We start from the raw sequence: 21,673 nt of genomic DNA, 5'->3' as shown, positions 1-21,673 counted from the left end.
ATTGAGCTACTATCACCTAAGAACATCAATAGATGACCAATTCTCTTAAAAAGGTGGTGTAAATAAACACCCTTATGTATAAGTGGTGTGCACGCACCTTTATGACCATTTCTTATAGAAAGGTGGTGTGCATAAACCCCTTAGAAAGGTAGTGTACATAATCCTTTTATGTGTAAGTGGTGTACATATACACCTCACTTGGTATTAAAAAACACCCCTAACTATAAAAATACATTGACAAAGTTTAAAATGCACCATTAAGTATAAAATGGACCTCATAAACAATCTTTATACACAATAATGAGAGTAAAGAAATTAACAAAGTAGTTAACTTTTTATTAAATATTCGCTTTACATAGAAGTTCAAAACTTGCAAAGTTCAGAACTTGTGATTACAAAGCCATCAGCCATCATGTTCCTCAATACCAATGTCCTCAATGCCAGGCCCTTGACTACTAGGGTCTTGACTAATAGGCTACTCTAAGACAGTGTACCAATGTCCTCAATGTGCCCTTGACTATCAGGGTCCTAACTAATAGGCTACTCTAAGACTAGAGTCTCAGTAGCAAGGTCCTCAGTAGTTTCCTCTTCAGTTCCAAGCACCTGACTAGTAGGCTGCTCTAGAGTCTGTAAGGTCATGGTTAAAGAACCATCTATGCCTCCTGGTAACTCCTCCTCATGATGCTTTGCCTCATCCATACCTTCTTTGGGTAAGGCTTCCTTGCTTGATCCACTTGCATGTCCTTCACCCAAGATCAAGGGTGCCTTCCTTACTTTTAAATTCAAGGGAAGTGCTTCCACATCTTTAGCCTTACCTTTTCCTACGACATGTTGTACTACTACTTCTTGTTGCCGCGGGCCTTCTCGTATGATGAGTGGAACCTCCTTCACTCTAGTTGACAATTGATCACCCTTATTCTTTGTGCGGATTTCTTCTTCGCGTAAGTCATTGGATTCAGATCTTTCATCCTCATCATCACCCTCAGGCTCACTACCCTCGTCTTCGACATTTTCCTCACTACCCTCTTCTTTGACATTTTCCTCTTCAAAGAAGGTAGTGCAAGTGTAATATGTGTCAAAGAACTCAATCTGATGGGGGGTATCAATGACATTTACATTTCTACCTTGGTGTAGCAATTTCTCAGCAGCAAAACCAATTCGATACAATGCTACTTCCCACCCATCATTCAGTAAATTCTTTGTCATCTCTAGTATCACATCAGGATGCATAGGCTTTCTGTAATCCACCATTGCTGCATCAAGCTTAACCTTATTGTCCTCAAAGTAATGAAGCTCAAGAGTCCTTAAAGGAATTTCGATTAGATTGCCACCACCCCTTCATAAGAAGCACATCAAGAAAGGCTGCAATACTTGAATGGCAGTGCCTTCCAAGACAGTTATACGATTGCGTAGGACTATAGCATGGTATACTTTTGAAAGTAAATACCCAAATGCAGGTGTCAAACTTGCATACAAGGCATCCCTTTGTGATTCTGTCATGAATAGGGCCAACGTTGATCTTTCATTATCTACCATAGGACCTTCTATGATAAACCACACAAGTTCAACTATCTATGACACTGCAAGGTCTTGCAATTCATCTATGAAAAATACACATGGCTTCTCCCAAGCATGACCGTTCATTGTTATGAAATTCTTTGTATTAATGCCATTGATGTGTGCAAATTTTGTATCATTCTCTGATAGCAAGATATCATAGGAGAAGCTGAATGGAGAACCATCATGTAAACCAACAATTGCTCTCCTTGGACAGTGGACTACAAGGCCTTTTTCTTGATGTCCATATATTTTGTCTCAACAACATTTGGCATTTTAGCTCTTAGATCCTTTGTTGGTGTGGCATCTGCATCCATTGAAGCCAACCACTTTCTAGCCCATGTCTTATCAAGGAGTTAACCTAGGCTAAGTGCTTTCTTCTTATCCACATCAATTGACTTGCCGGCTAACTCATCATCAGATTTCAATAAAAGCAATAGTGTCGAGAGAGCAGCCTCACTTTGAATCATTCAGGTGACCACTTCATCCAAGTTGCTATGCTTGCTCTTCTTTCCAAAGAAGCAGTCACCGCTTAGGATCTTCTTGCATACTTCTTCTGTTACTCCATCTGGAACAAACCTTAATGCTCTCCACCAAACAATAGACATCGGTTTCATTACTTCTTTCCTCCCCGGGGGATTCACTCTTCATTAAAGGGGGACGTCACCTGCGTGCATGAACTTCAAGAAAAGCCCCTATTTAAGGTCCATGTAGGATGATAAAACACCCCTATTTAAGCTTATAAGATACCACAAAAATTCCATTATATCCTCCCCTTTCCTTAAATCTATATTCTTTCTCAAGCATTTAGATTACACAATAAGCAAATTTAGGTTACTTTCCCTATGACTATTTAAAACCATACACAAAATCAAACTTGTTTGGACTAGTTACCCAAGGTAACCTATATTATGTCCCCCCTTCTTAAATATGACATGGTCCCCCTAGCTTAAATTCAATATTGGGGAAAAAAAAAGGGCCCCCACCCCTAATGTATAAGCTTATGCCTCATTTCAAAAAAACCCCCTATTGTACACTCACGTGATATCATAAGTTTCCCCCTGTGAATCCCCCGGGCTTTCCTCTGAGTTGCAGTGTGCTCTGGTGCCTCAAAGGATATCTTTCCCGTTTCATATGCTTGGCAAACATCCACGATGCTTTGAAACACTAAGTTCTCATGGAAGACAATGCAAGTAACATCCCTGTATCTTGCAACGACAGTGTTTAGATCCTTTGCCTCAACCTTATTACTTGGTACGCCTTACCTATTGTTTACAACACCTTTCAAGCATCTATAGAACCAAGTCCTCTTTGCCATGTACTCAGATATAGGTCTCTTGCCCTTCACTGTTTGTGGCTTTCCACAGCCCACCCATAACTCCCTTGCCTTTATCAGGATCTCAGAAAGAGAAGACCTTTTTTTCAACCTAAATGGAGCAAAATTCAGCCTTTCTGATTCTAGAATGTACTTCAAGTCATCGTTAAATATGCATACATGACAAATGACCTGTTGAAACTTTTCCATCCACTCAATCTATGGCAAGTTTTCTTTTCTTCCCTCATCAAGGGTGATCCTGCAAGCTTCACAAAAGTGTTTCCCATCAATGGGCTCAAACCTGCATCTTTCCATAAAAATGGTGTATTTATATACCACCAATAAGATAATGTATTATATGCTTTGTTTTTCAAAAAAAGGATGTATCTATACACCACTTATATATTGAATTCAACAAACTCTTTTTTTTCAAAAAAATGGTGTATCTATACAACACTTATATGTTGAATTCAATAAACTCTTTTCATATGGTGTCATATTTCCACTTCATAGTGTTAAAATTGAACTAGAGTTAGGAGACTACTATTATTATTATTATTATAGTTACTGGATGGGGGCACCATGCACAAGTTTGGGAATTATAGCTTCATTGAGCCTTTTTTTTTTAATTAGTCACCACTTGACTTTTTAGCTTAATAAGGCCATATTTGTATATAAGTGACCCATTTAGTGCTTTAAAAAACCCAATTTTTGAGCTCACTAAGTGAAGTTGAGTGGAGAGGATCACGGATGTTTTTATCGAAGCTATGCCTATATATTAATATAAAATCTGTGAAAGTTTTCAAGCTCATTTTTTTAGTTTCACAATATTGGTAGAATGTAGTACTTTTTTATATTTTGAATTTTGAATTTTGAATTTTGAAGGAAAAAATGTAAATCCTGGCGAAACTTTAAATTTTTTTGCAAAAAAGTTTCAAATCTTGGCGAATGTTTCAAATGTTTATTTTTATTGGGCATATAAACTTTCAAAGCCAATATAACATTTTAGTTTTTTAACGAAACTAACTTGAAAAAATCATCCATGGAGAGGATATGCTCCAAAAAAAAGTCCAAACTAGGAGAGAAAGTCCAAATTTTTTGAATAGTGTGTTTAATCAACCTTGTTCCTTATAAGGAACTGAATGAAATCAATTCATTAACAAACAATTAAAGCCCCGCCTTCTTATCCAATAGACATTTAAGACTACAAAGTGATCCTTAATTTACAAATTAAAAAATATAAAATAGAGCAAAAAGTTTAGAGAACCTACGGACAACCATACCTCATCGATCTTTTTGGATTGAATTCATGGCTTCTCTAGTCATAGTCACAATACTCATTGCAAGCCTAATCAGATTCTAAACTGATTAAAAAATAGAATCTCATCTTCTAAAGAGAATAGGCTAATGGCATGCTCACATTCATAATATTCTCCCATTAAAAAATTTAATTCACAAAACCATGTTGTTCCTCCCCCACTAAGTTTGGAAGAAGCTTCTTTATTCTACGAGCTATAGTTTTTGCAATGATTTATAAGAAACATCAAGGACAAAATAGGTCTCTGAAGAGACTATACTAATCTATTTGATATTTTTGGAACAAGAATAATGATACCTATGTTCACTACCCTCATGAAAGAGCCCTATTGACAAACCATATTGGAGAAATCACACTTAATGCAAGCCCAAAAAATTACACAGCACATAACAAATTTCTACAATAAAACCTATAACATGGGAGCTTTTAATGCTTAGTTTTGAAAGAACCAAAGATTTTTTAAGCCTAGATTTCTCAAAAGGAAAATCAAGTCCCCAGCTTGGTACATGTATTCAATTGACTTTAGATCTTGAGAATGCCTTTTAGGATAACTTTAAAAACATTTAGCCACCTTATACGCTGTCTATGAAGAAAACCTTAGCCATCTTATAGTCACTTTCTCTTGTACTTTTAACAACATCGACATAAAAGAATTTTGTAGCCAATATATATTCAAAAATAAAGCCTAGCTGCCTCACCTTTTGCATCTCAATGGAACTTAATGTTGCATTAATTGTTTTAAGTAAGTAGCATAAGAATTTGATCCCTAAGTGGTTTCTAAAGTGCCTCTATAGATTTGAGAATATATATTGGGATAGATGTGATTCCAAAACTATCGAGGATTCAACTTTATGCTTCCCATATTCCATCAACAATAAGATGTTCTCTTGGAGACATGCCTCAACTCTGAAAGAGACCCTTCAGCCTTCTTATCATCTCTACTTTAACTCCTTGATGGAGGATGAATCCAACAAGTATGAATTGTTAAATGGAAAGGGTTTATTTAAGGGATTGCAAAATTTCAGAAGCAATAAGAGCTCCTAGTGCCCCAACCCACTTCAATTTTACTTACAAAAGGCCTAGCCACCATTGACTTGAGTGAGAAACATAGAATATATCTAGTTGAGTAAATTTGAAATTAAGATTGGTACTTTTATTTGTCCAAGTGTACAAAGAAGAGTACTTGATGAAACAAGATTTGCACAACCCATTAAAGAATGAACTTTGCCAACCTTGAGATCTCTCCCTAAGAGCACTCACTCCTAGGATGAGAGTGGTCCCCAACCTTCATAGTCATATTCCAATCAACTCTTCAAATCACCAGTACTGGATTCTTGTCCTCCATCTATGCCAATAGAAAAGACCAGAAAGTGCTCGATGCTTTGTTATGCCAGACTAGCAAACCAAGAAATGTGTTTACCCCTACTACCACAACTCTGTCCTCTTTATCATTAATGAAAGAGATGATGTATAAATTTTCCTACACTAAACCTTCAAGAAAATGGAAGCACATCTTTTAGTGGGATTACAAGCTACTCTTAGATTTTAGGAAGGTAGAAGAAAACTTTAGTTAGATTAACGTCTTCAATGAAATGGAAAGACAAGTTGATCTTTTGGTGGAATCTAAGAGCACCTTTAATGTGTTAAAGCCCTGACTCATCTATTCCAAAAGTGTTGTGAGAAGGCAAATAGATGTTTGGATTCCCAAATGCTAGCTTCTCTCAAACATGCTCCAAGAGATAATTGATTCTCTATATGTATCATAAGTTAACCTTCTTCTTTGTCTTTTGTGTATGTGGGTACATTTTCTTCTATTGTGAAAACTCAATTTTGTCCCCAAAGGTGTACTATAAATTGCTAAATCTAAGAGCACCTTGTAATCCCAGTAAAAGATCAACTTGTGCTTCCATTTTATTAAAGGGTCAATTTGACTTTATTTTACATCTAAAATTCCTAAATAGTAAAATCTAAGAGCAACCTGCAATGCATAGTACACCTTTGAGGACAAAATCGAGCTACAATAGAAGAAAATGGATATGGTGGACAAAATCGAGTATCCACAAGAGAAGAAAATGTATCCATACCGAAAAGACAAAGAAGAAGTTTAACCTGCAGCACATATAGAGGATCAATTTTGTCTTGGAGCATGTGTGAGAGAAGCTAGCATTTGGGAAGTCGAAACATGTATTGCCCTTCTCCTAATAACACTTTTGGAATAGATGAGTCAGGGATTTAATACTCATCTTCACCTTAATAGACTTAACCCTGCTGATTGGTAAGCCCTAACACTCCATCCCACCCTTCCCTAGAGGTCAATTTTGGGTGGTAATGTTATGAGTGTACAAAGAACAATGTTATGAGAGAGTAAAGTTGAAGACCATCACCTCGAAATTTGGAGCTAAGTGTCTACGACAGCCATACACTTCAAGTTCAAGATTTACTATGTGAAATGGATGGCATATCTATATAAATTGAGCTTTTGTAATGTTTAAAATATTAGCTAGTCATAGTATCTCAACAGCTCTTTGTGATCCATCTTGGATCGGTAGGAACAAAAGGATTGAGGAATGGTTGTGGGAACTTGTGTTAAATACCAACTTTTGTCGGCCCATATTAAATTTAACTTTTCTAGTGATGGTACTTGTGACAAGTATATAAGCCACTGCATGTCTTCTTTTCCTAACCAACCTCTTCATAGTGTTACTATGGTCTATAAAACTAGGTATGCAAGGATTGCATGGGATTGGGTGCTCTCTAGTTTGCATTGAAGTGTTGGAATGTGAGTTTATGGATGGGGATTCCAACCTTTTTGTACCCCAGTTGTAGCCTTTAAATGCATTAAATGCAAGCTACCACCTATCAACATGGATTCAAGCTTGAGCAAGGGTCCTCGACTTATTTATCACACTGCGTGAAAGCGAGCATGTGCAGTTTGTTTTAGAGAACATTCACTAGGTGGAAGCAAACATCATCCCCATGTGGCATTTGGGAAGTTAAAACATCTATTGCCTTCTTATAACACTTTTGGAACAAACGAGAGTCAGGGCTTTAATGTTCATCTTCACCTTAGACTTAACCCTGATAATTGGTAAGCCTTAACACTCCATCCTACCCTTCCCTAGAGGTCACTTTTGGGTGGTAATGTTACAAGCATACAAAGACAATGTTACGAGAGAGTAAAGTTAAAGACCATCACCTTGATATTTGCATTGAGTGAGCTGAGTGTCTACGACATCCATGTATTTCAAGTTCAAGATTTACTATGTGAAATGTGAATGCATGGATGGCATATATATATAAATTGAGCTTTTGAATGTTCCCGCCCAAAAAAAAAAAGTTAGCTGGTCATTGTGTCTCAATAGCTCTCGATGATCCATCTTGGGTCGGTAGGAACAAAAGGATTGAGAAATGGTTGTGGGTGACTTGTGTTAAATACCAACTTTTGTCGGCCGATATTAAATTAAAATTTTCAGTGATGGTACATGTGACAATTATATAGGCCGCCGCATGTCTTCTTTTCCTAACGAACGTCTTCAAAGTGTCACTATGGTCCATAAACTAGGTATGCAAGGATTGCATGGGATCGAGCACCACGCTAGTTTGTGTTGAAGTGTTATGTGTGAAATGTGAGTTTACGAATGGGATTCCAACCTTTTTGTACCCCCGTTGTAGCCTTTAAATGCAAGCTACCACCTGCCAACATGGACTCAAGGTTGAGCAAGGGTGCTCGACTTGGAAGCAAACATGTGACATCAAAAATAGGTGAGGTGACATTTAAAATTGAAAAAAAACTTGTCATGAAGATCTTTTTATGTCAATGGTGGCCTTACGCGGTGCCAAGAGAGGACCATTTCTAGTGATGTCTTGTGGCCGTTTTCGTCATTGAATTTCGGGAACTCGTGCGTTTCCGTTCACTGTATTTCCAATCGATACATGTAATCCCGTCGTCCATTTACACCGTTCTTGTGAAGGTTTTAATTATGCGATGAGTTTCGAACCTTTTCCAGGCATAATCCTGCCAGAAGCTGTAGTCTCAAATCGTTCTTGTCAAGTTTTAACTATGCGATGAGCCTCGAACCTTTTCGTGGCATAATTCTGCAGAGAAGCTGTAGTGAGTGACTTTGTGGCTCTTTCGAATATAGAGGAACTACGAATATCATCACCCATTTGACATCGCAATCACGAGGCAGGACAGTGAATCGTGATCTTTTGTCAACTATGCGGATGCGGTCACTTTTAGCGTCAGCTGCGCCTTGAATTTCAAAGAAACGTATCGTGGAAAAAAGTAGAGGATGGATGGTGCAGAAGGTGGCTGATTGCGAAATGCTTTGAATGCCAGAGGCCCGGATGGAATCGCGTGTGAATCAAGCAAGGCTGCTTAATGTATTCTTCCAATTATCTTGTCATAGTCAACCACCTAGGCTCTCATATGCAACATAGGCCCTCTAAACCATATATAGGCTCGCTCTCTTTTTTTGGGCGTGGAAAAGTAATTAAATTAAAGGGGAAAAAAGAGAAATACAATTAAAGAGACGCCTCACGTGCGAAGTGTAAAGTGCTCAAAACGCTATAAGCACTTCAGATCACCTAGCATTGTAACAACCCAACACCATCAAAACCTCAGACATGAGATTAGCAATCATATCATCTTGAAGTGGCACTCCTTTGAAAATCATTGCATTGCGAATTTTCCATACAAACTAAAGAGTCACTGTGCATATGATGTCCCATATGTGAATCAAGCTTGAATTGAGATTGCCACGATCTCCCAGCAAAACCATCTTCCATTGAAGGCAAACGAATAATTCTACTCGATAAAGCCACCTACCAGAGTGTTATCTTGCAAAGAGAATAGACTGTAGAGATAAGTTGCCACCAACTAAGCCTATCCTTAGTGGACAACTTACAAGTCACCAACCTCCATAAGAAGAAATTACGTATCCTTAAGGCTTGGCAAGCAACACGTTTTCCCAAATATATAGGCTCTTTGCTACACCATGGACTCCTTGAAACTTGGTGCCTCCAAGATTTGTACCCGAGACCAGCGATGCCCAACCTTAGAGCCACTATACATAGTTCCCATAAAGTGAGGGTTGCATTAAAAAACAAACAATATGAAGGATGCACGTGCTATTTGGCACATTAATGCACCATTTTTTGCCTCTACAAAATCATCTCCTTGTTGCACCCTTTCTTCATCAATCTCTAAGAGCTCCCACAAACCAACAAACCTTACAAGCCAATTTGTATATGCCATTAGCATTGATGCTGACTCCTCTTAAAAAATCGTGTATATAGGAAGGCGATGACCCTCGTTGCTTTGATTCTAGTTGTACTACTTGTATCACATTATAAGCATATGCATCGGTTCCTCTTTTTTTGGGACTCAATCCTAACCCACCCATGGTCCAATGAGGAGAACCCTACCCAGGACCAACACTACACTCTATAGGACTTAAATGTGGGTAGCCAACTCCAATAAGTACATGCCCTATTGTTTGAGTTACTGTTGCCTCTACTCTACTAGTGCATCGGTACTTAGAGAGAAATATTTTCAAGTCTAATGAGGAAAAGTCGGTGGGAATAAAGTCCCTTTAACATTTATGCTCAACTAACTTTGTGGGACTTCTCTATTTTCAAGTCGAAATTATAGCTAGCTTTGTGGGACTTCTCAAATTAGTCAACTGGTGAACCTTGCAAATCTTTGAAATTCTAAGAGTCCTCGTATAGAGAGCTTGATCTAGCTCAATCCACCCTTAGATGTGATTGTATTACACATAGAATCCATCATGCTTGAGATGTAAGCATTAGCTCATAAAATTCATGTCATGTTCTTGTGAGCTGATGTCAAAATGAGGGGAATCTTGATGTCCACATAATGATGGATGTGATAGGCTTGAAAAAGATATATTGCTTGTAATCTAGACATTGCCTCGTACAAAGCTCATATGGATAGGATATCACTAGAGAAAACATGTATATCATAGTTAGTGCATCTTGTCTAATATAAGCCCATTGTGTGAATATAATATTGTACCATGTGACCTTACACAATATTTCCACATTAATGCTAGGAAAATTGCACTTGACTGTGTTTTTATTATATTCAATTGACTTGAAGTGTTTTTATTATTTTCCAATTGACTTGAAATGTTTTTAATGTACTTCAATTGACTTGAAGTCTCACGCTTATTTTGATGGACTTTAAGCCCACTTTAACTTTTAGGTATGTGAAGTCAACAAAAAATAATTCCTAATTTTGCAAAAAGCCAATGCTGCCATTACTAATTGAAAGGGCAACTTCACCTAGATGATTTTTCTTGTTCTTTTAAGGCAGATACTTTGGGCCTTCTCCTTCATGTAATTGCACATTAAGGTAGAATTATATGAGATCCACTAAAAATTGATAACCACTACCTATCACCACATGATCTGTGGGGTATGATATTAGATTAGGACATAGTCATGCATCCTATGATTGTACATTGTGATTGTGTAGAGGAGAACTTTTTTACCACTAATTGGTTCTATAGGTTGCATAAAGCTCATCCAAACTCATCAATTGGGAGATTGTGGAAGATCTCTAGAAGATGCACCAAGTATGGTGTGCATGCATTGAAGATTGTCTGGACCAATACGTTGTGTGCTACATAATGAATTGCTTTCCCTTGCTAGCACTTTGATTTTTTTTGAAGGGGAAAAAGCCATGGGTTGCACATGCTTAGGTGCTAGAAGATAACCCACTACATGAAACAATAGGAGCACATTCTTGTATGAGCTAGTGTGGGACACAGTGTGGTTTGGATTTGGGATAGAGGATTTAGTACCATGACAATGTATCAAATTTTAGGTGTGGGCTATGATACTTGGCATGAGATGACGTGTCTAAAACTGAACATCAAATGTGTACTCCATTGTGTTAGCAACATAATCTTATGTCATTAAGATTCTCCGTTAAGAATAGGGTAAAAACTAAGAGGGGAATATAGTTCTCCCAGCACCCCAATGACTGACTGAGGACTTTGATTCTCTTAGTGAGCTCCCAGAATGATCTAGACTGGTATGATCGGTTGGTCTCTAGCTTCCTGATAAAGACTGTGGGTTTAGATTTAGCTATTAGCTTGGTAGATGCGTGGAAAGATGGGGTAAAACTCCCCCAGTGGAAGGGGCGCAATGGTCTCAAGGGTGACGCTAGCCTCCAGGAATCAATTTGGTGGAGTCTGGCTTGTTGGGATGAGCCCTTTGGCTGGCAAGACGTCAGAGTCTTTTTCAAAAAGGGGTGAGAAGATGGATCATTTGGGATGTGCATGCAACAGAATGTCTACAGTCGACTGAATAGCAAAACGAGTTCCCTCGAATGTTGGTGAGAAGAATTTGTTGCAAGTAGTGCTGGATCGCATACCAGATAGCTAGCCGACTAACATGGTTGCCTTGTTGCAATGAGAGAAGATTAATGGGCAATGGGTGGAACACACCTTAGGATGTTCTTGGCCAGGGTCGCCTATCACCAGATGTTACAAAATGACATGGAGCCAGTGGACCTGAACAAGAGATGGGACCTGTGTAGAGGCTAGTCATGGTGGTCCATTACACTGAGGACAATCTGGAAGAGTTGTGTTTCTAGTAAGGACAAGTTCTTGCTGTGGAAAGTGGCGCATCAATGGCTCCCTGTTTGGGCCAAATTGGCCAAACACCTTCTGGTTTCCCTTGTATGCCCACTGTGAAATAGATCCTTTGAATTTGTGAGTCATTTACTCTGGCATTTCCCAAGTTCTTGCGAAGTTTGGTACAAAGTTGAGAAAGTAGTGTATGATTCTAGTATCATGGCTAAATTATACTTGGGTTCCAATTGGAGAATGGTCTTGCTTAGCAAGGATGCTCAGATCCCATTGACACTGGTAGCATGCTGGCCGTATAGTCAGGCGGGGGTCTTGATAGCAGTGTGGGAGTTCTGCAACAGTATAGTCTTCATCATGGTAAGGGTGGTGACAACAAGGTGGCTATGATTGCACTGCATGTAAAAGGTATTCTCAGAGACTTCGGTTGGGTGCTCTCTTACAAGGCCCAGTTTGTAAGAAATCTTGTCTTGGTTGGTGTGTCCGTGAAGGTGTAACTCTCTTAGGCAGTCGGCGTGTGGTCCATTTTGGATCTGCCAATTTTTGTACATGGTCCTTTTTTTGGGCCTAACTAGCCCCATAATATATCTGGCCGTTGCCCAAAATAGAGTTACAAATATTAGCCCATGCTTCCATTTTCAGGCTTCAATGGATATACATATAGTTAAACTTCAAATACAAGTCTTTTATTAGCTAGAATTTGAAGAATACGACTTATGAGCTAGAATTTGAAAAACATAGCTTATAGATGCGGAGTAGATGGCTCAATGACTTGTGCTGATCGATTTGAGTACTTGTAGGGAAAATTTAAGAACTTGTATGAGAAAGTTATGTTGATTTTTGGGTGAATTTATCAAGTTTATGTTGTAAATATTGGCCCATGCAACTTGGAGAAGCCTCTAGCTTTGCCATTGGGCTAATATTTTCCCTCCTTGGTTAAGAAATTTCTCACCAATTGATCAAAATTGACATCTTACTTGTGTTTGAGTAGGGGATTCTTTCAAACTATTGCTTGTGGACGTTCAAAGCCCTATAGGTTAAGGTTAACATTAGACAAAGGATGTTCGTCTTGATGCAGCCTCTTGGCTAGTAGTCACCATCCCTTCCAATGTACTTTCATGTATTCATGAAGTGGTAAAATTGAAGGGGTAGAAATGTCACACTAAAAGGGCTAGAAATGAAAAGCACTTCAAATTTACCAAATTCCAATACCATGGCAATCCACATAATAGGTAAATTGTTTCTTCAAACTACACTTGGATTGTGCAACTAGGGAAGCTGTAACATGACAGCAAAGAGAGAAGCTGAAAAGTTTAGACATATGTTCCATGCATGTCTTCCTGTTGGTAAACTCGACTTGCCCGAGGTATGTAAGCAAGTGCACTACATAAGGGAAAGCCAAGGTTGGGAGTGAGAAGCTATAGGGCCTTAAGGGATGGAGGACATCTTTCATCATTTTCACCCTGGGTGCGTCAAATGCTGAGGGAGGCTACCATAACCATTTGAAACTTGAGATTATAAGGTTTTGACGGAGACGTGGAGGGAGTGAGAAGCTGTAGGGAAGGGATGGAGGACATCAATGTTTCATAATTTTCACCTTGGGTGCATCAAATGCTGAGGGAGGCTGACATAACCATTTGCAACCTGAGATTATAAGGTTTTGACGAAGACGTGGAGGCACTGGATGAGGGGCAGCAAATTAAGATTATGAAAGGCCATGGATACAAAGGCATTTTCAGCCGACCAACGAGAGGCAAAAAGTGATGAAGCCATATTTTTGTGAAGGGTCCTGGAAATCCCAAAAAAAGATGAAGATGAAAAAGAGGGAAAAAAAATAAAATAAGAATATGTGAGTCCTTGCATTCGTTCACGTGCATTTACTGCGTCTTGCTCATCCACAGTGTGTTTTACGCGCTTTCTTGCTTTCTAAACTTTTTCTTCGTCTGCCATATCCGTAGGCCTTCTTCAGCCTTTCCTTCCTCCTCATCTCCTCCTTTCCCTTCCTCCCCGTACCTTCCTTTCCTGCCATTCCCTTCTCTTTTCCACCATCATCAGCCCCCTCGCACCGTCTTCCTGCTCGTCTATGGCCATTCATTACCTCATTGGCCTCGCTCAGCACGCAGCGTCGAGGAGCTCGACTAGAAGGAGGAGGAGTAGCCCTCCAGGACGACGTGGAGAGTTGGAGGAACCAGAGACCCCCCAGTTCCTTGCCTGCATGCCAGCACCGACGTTAACTGAGAGGCTACTTGCTGTGCTGCTTTGTGTAATAGTACTGAATCTACAACTAGCCGCTACTTCTGCACCGGTACTAGCTCGATCGCTGGTACACTGTTGGATCCGGAAGCTAATTGCTACCTCTGTAGTTTTCGCGCGGTCGCCGAACGTTGTATTATAGGAAGCTGCATCACTGGTCCCTTGGATTAGGAAGCTAATTGCGACCGTTGTAGTTGTAGCGAGGTCGCCGAACGTCGCCGTGGATGATTGTGTGGAATAGCTTCCTGCAACACGAAGATCCTTCATACAGACGAGGTGGCTCGTAGCTCCAGCATGGATGCACCTCTGCCAGCCTCCCGTCGAGGCTCACCCAGGAGGCGGAACGTTGCCGACACCCATGATAATTCGAGTGCAGCCTCCACACCCTTCGTGAGCGCTCCTTCTAGCCCGAGAAATAGCATCAGTGGGTCCCTGGGATCGTCTTCTTCCTTGTCCAACACGGCCAGAAACCCTTCTCGGCCGAAGTTCGAAGTGAGAAAGTCGACAACCTCGGGCGTGGCCGTCGTGATCCTTTCCTCTTGGAACGATAATTCAGAGAGTCGCAGACAGGATGAGCAAGCTCCTTCGAGTGCAGGATTAACCAGCGAGTCGGAGGACTTTGCGTCGTATTATCCCGGCGGAGGCTCAGATTTCGATTTCAGCGCTACTTTCTCGGAAGCGGACGGAACGCCTTGGTCCCCTGCTCCCATGTCATCTGCAGACGAGCTGTTTTATAATGGACAAATTCGGCCGCTTCAGCAATACTCTACTTCACAGCTTGAGCAATCTACCGTAGCTCGACCGCCAGGGTCGAGATTATCGAACGATGGGTATTTCGACTTCAGAAGTTCTGCCAATTATACTCTCTCCGCACCCCAGGCTCCCAAACAGGAGCAGAAAAAGCAGAGATCTTCGCCCACCAAAGGCTCGAATCCGACCACCAACACGCCGGCGTTGGAGCAGTGGAAGAAGATGAGCAAGGAAGCGAGGAGACAAAGCGCAGGGGACCTCCCTAGACGCAACGTGCAGACCACGGATGAGAGGAGGAGAACCAACGTAGATGATGTACCCAGACGCAAGGACGAGAGGAGAAGAACCGATGTAGATGATGTACCGAGACGCAATGCCCAGGCAGAGAGGCAAAGGCGGCCGAGAGCAAGGGAGGCTACGACTGGCACGAGGGAGGGGGGTCACAGGCGAGCGAGGTCTCTGTCTCCGCTGAGGGTGTTTCATATGGACGACGAACCGAGGCAATCCTTCGATCAGAGCAAATCGATGTCGTCGAATACGTCAACCGGAGGTGGAGGAGAGGTGCAGGAAGCGGGCAAGGGAGGGGGTGGCAAGAGGAAGGGGAGGACACTGAGGGAGCTACTACTGCTACATGTGGGGGGGATGAGCAGGGCAAAGGAGCCATCGAGACAGGATGAGAAATCGATCAGAGGAGGAGGAGAGAGATCAGCCATGGCAACGAGGAAGATGAAGAAGGCAGATGAAGCAACTTTTACGACGGCCAAGAAGGGAGATGAAAGACGAACGCGATCAGGTCCAATACAGCCTCCGTTGACGAGCAAAGGGAGATCAGTGTCTGGGCCGATCGAGCTTCCTTCGAGGTCGAGCAACATGAATGAACTGAGGTCGCCAGTTCTGTCGAAGCAGCACGCTGTCTCTCCTCACGAGCTTCACTACACATCGCAACGAGCTCAAGCTGAGCAGATGAGGAAGAGGACCTTCTTGCCCTACCGGAATGGCCTCCTGGGCTGCCTCGGCTTCACCTCCAAGTTCAGTTCTCGCTCCGTTGCAGGCATCCACTCCCTCAATTACTCCAACCCCTGAGATGATATTGAATCATCAGAACTCTCTCCATCTCATATACTTTTCTCAACCTCCTTGTAATTAGATTGCTCTCGCGAGGGTGGATGTTCAGAACTCATCTCAATCTCATGGTTACAACTCCTTGTAGATGCAGTTCAGCAGGTACTCACAAATGATGACACTATGATCAGAACTCGATCCGGAATTCTATCCTGAACTCATTTCTTTCGTAAGATGGTTCTTGCGAGGATGTATCATGATCAGAACTCTTCTCAATCTCATGGATGATCGTAAGAGTTCTCGGCTACTCGCAAATGTACTCACAAATGATGTTGCTATGATCAGAACTCAAATGTACTGGCCTCACAAGTGATCAGACCTCTTTTCAGAACTCATTATTTCTCATCGTAAGGTTGCTTCACTGAACCCGTCCTTATCTCTCGGCTTCATCCTGACTCATACCCCAGAGTTTCTCAAACCTTATGCTCCCATAACTGTTTAAGAAATGTTCAACTCTGCTTGTAAGTTACACCCTGGCTGTATATTTACCTTATCTCGCCCTCATCATTTCAGTTTAGGATATTATTTCTATTTGGTTGTACAGTTTCCTCCGATAAAGCAAGCGTTTAACGCGCATTTAACTAAGTATTCTTGTTTCCTTGAAGTTTTCTCCTATGCATAGCTACAAACTTTTGCTCTCCATTTGTGTTACGAGCAGCATGGTCCGTCTACGACGGGTTAAAGATCGGCTCCTGGGTCTCAAGGTGGGATCAAAATAAAATTTCAAATTTCAAGACCCCTCCATCTCTTCAATTTGTCACTTGCGAGCCCATAAATTTAGTATCAATCTCATTGTGGTGCTACTTAGGGAATAAAGGAAGCAAAAATTTGAAGTACTTATTGTGATCTTTATTCCTCTCAAATACTTGGGAGATTAATGTGTTATGCGTCATGGTTTAGTAGACTTTTGAATGCCTCAAGTAGTAACCATGAGTTTCAAGCTTACTTTTCTATGCTATTGGATGCAAAAAATTCATCATGTGTAGGGCAAAGCCATCATCCAATGGCAGCAAGAATTAAAAATCGATATAGGGAAGGGGGATTAGAAATCAAGAATGGAAAATATATTTAACATATGTATGTGTTAATTATTTGGACATATGTGAGTGAGTAAATCTCTATGTATGTGTGAATGTGGTGTTACTATACATGTGTCTCTATGCATGTGCATGTCTATGTTTATGTGTGAATATGTATGTGTGCATGCATGTGCACAATTGTGCATGTGTTTACATGCATGGGTGACTCTTGTTTCTATCATGTTAATTACTATTGCAATGTCCAATCCCATTGTGACCATAGTCGCGACCGTAGCAAGAAAGTTGTCTCCCTCATAAAATTTTTTTAAGATCGCTTGCCAGAATTAAAATTCGGGCTTAGCAGTTAAAGACCACTAAAGCATGTTGCATCATGGGGGAGAAGAGAAAATATAGGATGCATTGTTAGAGCAATGCAATTATAAGCAACTTCAAAGAGCATCATTTTGTTGCAAAGATTGATGGTAGAGAGCATCACTCCAATGGTGGCTCGAAGAGAATTCCCAACAAGTAATATAAGACGCGAGTGAGATTTCTTCCATAACCTCAAGCCTTACCTAACAACTTTTATTAAATGTTCCACATGATTTAAAGCATGATCTAAAGAGGTGCATATACCAAGTGCCTAATGATTGACAATGGATTGGAATGTTAGTGCCTCCTCAAGGCCTACAAACTTCATCCTTAGATAATCTGCACTGCCAAGGCGAGTAGAGAGAAGGGTCTAGTTGATTAGCTTTCACATATTTGCATTCCTAAAAAGGTTTTACTTCTATGCCCCAAGCTTTCACATACTTCTATTCTTAGCCTCATTCCTTCAAAGGATTTAAACTGGTCTCAATTCGATCCCCGTCCTTGAAATTTACCAAAGGAGAGATAGCAAAGCTGCCTACAATGTGAGGGGTGTTCGTTCTGCAGGTGGGACAGCATAGGAAAGGGAGCAAAAGAGGGTGGGAGCGAGGTAGTTTCAAGGCAGCAGAGCATGAAGGAGATTAGGGAGCTTGCATGCAAGAGAGAGAGAGGGAGAGAGATAGAGAGATAGAGAGAGTCTTGGCGGGCTAAAAGTGGGATGCGAGCTTGAGTGCATGAGGAACTGGGCATGAGCATGAGAGTAGTAGATTATGCTGCAAGAAACGTTCATGATGTTGCATGTTGCTTTTGAATAAAATTTAGTTTACACCTGCATAAGATCAGCGGTCAGCGACCCTGCACGAGCTAAATTCATATATATCACCTTCGTCACCAAAATGCGACTAATCTTGGTTTTATCACAAGCCCACTGCCTGAGGTGGCCTTCCTGAGATGAGACGCAGTAAGATGGCCACTCCTGCAGAATCCGATCGATCACTACTTGAATCAAGTTCTTCTCACCCAAAGTGAGTGCAAATTTGGTTGTGAGGGCCTCCATGTAGAGCCAGTCTACTTTGGAGGCACACCACATGTCCGACCACTTTCTGAGTCCTTTCCTATGCATATTGCAGGCTCGTAGTAAATCGTGAAGTCCGAACGGGTCCTTCCTAAAGGCTGTACTCCATGAAATCGATTCCATGAGACTAACATCCCTCCCCAGTCCTGGATGACCCTTCCACACCATGCACCCAAAGCATTCCTTCCATGCAGAGACCAAGCCAGAGATTAGATCAGAACCTATGATCTTGATTGGGAAGCCTAAGCAGAGGCAATCATACCACTGCAAATTTTTCCAAGTGCCGACGCCTTTCGCCTTCCCTTCATTAATGAAGAATTTTGTGATCTCAACCCAGGGAGATCGACTTACGAACAGTCGCACCAGCCACTTACCTATCAAGGCCACAATTCGGTATGTGATATTTAGTAGGCCTAGGCCTCCTTGCACCTTAGGCAGTCTGAGAGGTTCCCATGGCACATGGTGCATCCTGCTTTTATCTCCTTCCTCGGCCAAGAGGAAGGCTCGGAATAGCCTCTCAATCTCCAACCACCGGCATTTGGAGAAGTGCCGATCGACACCAAATAGGTGGTTGTAGATGTGAGGATATGATGGATGATGAGAGTTCTTGCATTCCACCCAAGGCTCATGCCATGCTAGGCTCTCAATTTAGACTTGACCCTTTCTAAGAACCAATTGAACCTCTTCCGCCTAGGCCAATCGGTGCTCCTAAATATCGGACGATCTCCCCTTTCTTGACAACCTACATCTGTTTGCCAGAGCAAGCCAATCCGGCAAAGGGCCATTGCCCACCCTTACCAGGAACGTTTCTACTAGCTACATTGAGAGCCAAAGGCTCTACAGAAATGATCTAGGATGTGGAGGAGGGCTCTTACACTGCCGAGGTCTTCCGAGGAGAGTGCGAGGTGTCGTCTGCGAACAGCTAGAGGCTGAATTGATTTCGGAGGGGAGTTGGAGACCCTCAAAAAAGGTATCCACGATGGCTGATCTGACTCTGTGGATCAAAGGAACCATCCCTTTGGCAAACAGGAGGGGCACCAAGCAAATTGAGAACTTGAGATCGAAGCACCCTACCGTGCCCCCATTAAGGCCCAGAATGGTGGAGGCTAAAGGTAGGTGATTGGCAAAAGCGATTCCCATCAGAATTTGGGAGGTTTGCATGTTTGCTATAGATCCAGAGCAATGTGGGTTTCTCAAAGGAAGAGAGATCTTCGACAACATCCTTAACGTGTCTGCCTAGCTTGGAAAACGAGGTAGAAGGCCTTGCTGTTTCGCTTCGATGATATGTTGTTATGTTGATCATGGAGCGAAGCAATTCTTACAAGGTGGAATTGACCAAAAAAATACCTTTTTTGGGGGAAGTGTATAATGTCTATAAAATTGCTCTTTTTGGGGATAATAGTTCATCTTACTTCTAAAATCTGTAAGTTTCAGTTCAAAAGTCTCATGAGCATTTTTTCAAAACTGGTATAAAAGTCACATGCTAAAAACAAATTCAATGTATAAACTTGAAATTTCATATTAATGAGACCTTCATTAAGATAAAGCTAATCAAACATATAAGATCTGTAACATAACCTAATTCAACAATTAGTAGACATATTTTCAAGAAGTTGAGGAAGAATTTTGGCCTTATCAAAGAGCTTGTGGTTTTGATCAGTGAATCAACAACTTGAAATGGATGCTGCCACCATAGTTAGACCTTCACATTTGTCTCATACATCATGGAGAAAAATTGCATACTTCATATCGTTCTCCCACCTATCCCACTGGCATAATACGGTAGGAGATCTCTTGGAGGAAAGATTTTCTTTCCCCTATTCATGCTAGAGTACAAGTCATCGACCGTGTCTTCACATACCCCTTTTTTGACAATCTTCATTTTGATGGTCCTCATTTCAATGAAATGACAAACCCTCCTACTTTTTACATCAATAAACATGGAGAATAGACAAGGTAAATGGAGAATAGACAAGGTAAATGGACTGCTTCATATTGAAGGATTGTTCCATATCAAAGGATTATATGCAAAGTTGATGGATTTTTTTTTTTGTGATTTAACTATAGGGTTGTTAGTCCATTCTTCAACATTTTGATTTAACTATTTTCCTCCAATGTGTAAACAAAGCCCTCATTCCGTATTTTGCCAAGTATGAGCTTGAACAATGCCCTCCAACCCATTTTTCCAAAGGTATTCTTTGTATGGCTATTGCATCTTACCAAAGTCTAATTCTTTATATGTTAGCACTTCTATGAGATGGGTTTTAACTCTATTTGTTTGAGCACTATGAGCTCAACTCATGAGCAAACAAACCCCTCCTACCTATTCTACCAATGGAATAGGGTAGGAGGGTGTGTGGTCACATATATGGAGCGATTTTCAAATCCATTCCTACCTATTCTACCAAAATGAAATAGGGTAGGAGGGTGTGTGTTCACGTGTATGGAGTGATTTTCTAATCCATTCATTCGAGTAGTATGAGCTTGATCCTTAATCCATGGTAGATAAAGCATCTTGCCAAAGAATCACTCCTTTTCTTGGTTCTTAACACTGTTATTGCAAGTTTTTTAAGATCAATCCATGGATAAATAAATACCTATTTCCCTATCCTATGGGTGGAATAGGGTAGACAAGACTAACATAGCTCCACTATTCTTCGTACTACAACCAAGTACTATAGCTTATATAATGATACTAACAACAAAGTAAGTAGAACCCACTTAGCCTCTATAATATTTCTAGAAATTTAAAATGATGAACATCCATGTTTGCACTATAGTAGTATAGAGGAACGTGCCTCTGTTCTAGTACTTCAGGCTAACCTAGGGAGTCCTACAATTTTCTAGAGTGCAATGTGGGTGTGATGGTAGACATGGAGCTTCTAAACATGGTAGGTAGAGTGTAGAATCTTTGATCAAAGAGCAGCTTAGCCAAGTCAGGTTGATTGTTGAGGTAACAATCCAAGTTAGGTTAATTGTGGAGGACACTATGGGTGTGTTTGGGCAACTAAAGAAAGAACCGGAATTACTCACATGAATGGAATGTCCCTCTCTACCCTGTTCTAATACCAAAATAGGGACATATATCATACCATCTCTACTATTTCATGGGTAGCTATCTGAAGGTACCATCTAAACATCTTGACTAAATGATAAAATAGGTCTTGGAATGAGAAACAATCACTAGCCATGGTGTCATCTCCACCCTATTCCGTCAGCAAATAAGAGAGAGGGCATGAAAAAATTCACAAATGAGATTGGTTAAGGTGACACAATAGC

General features: G+C 40.9%; 1 protein-coding gene across 1 annotated transcript; it reads left to right on the top strand.

Moving 5' to 3' along the window:
- Positions 1-13,701: 13,701 nt before the first annotated feature.
- Positions 13,702-16,062, top strand: LOC147903786 (uncharacterized). The gene has a single exon (XM_087401215.1). The coding sequence runs from the start codon at positions 14,354-14,356 to the stop codon at positions 15,890-15,892; it is 1,539 nt and encodes a 512-aa protein (XP_087257341.1). The 5' UTR covers positions 13,702-14,353; the 3' UTR covers positions 15,893-16,062.
- The last annotated feature ends 5,611 nt before the right edge of the window (positions 16,063-21,673 follow it).

The sequence above is a fragment of the Dipteris shenzhenensis genome, chromosome 3 (genome assembly GCF_047967505.1).
Source record: "Dipteris shenzhenensis isolate YYH24624 ecotype China chromosome 3, Dip_SZ_1.0, whole genome shotgun sequence".
NCBI classification, from domain to species: Eukaryota; Viridiplantae; Streptophyta; class Polypodiopsida; order Gleicheniales; family Dipteridaceae; genus Dipteris; species Dipteris shenzhenensis.
Note: the sequence above shows the minus strand (reverse complement) of the source record. Positions and strands in the feature narration are given on the sequence as shown.

Bases quoted from the DNA above. Each gene is read 5' to 3' on its own strand.
- LOC147903786 (XM_087401215.1), top strand. From the start codon at position 14,354: ATGGATGCACCTCTGCCAGCCTCCCGTCGAGGCTCACCCAGGAGGCGG.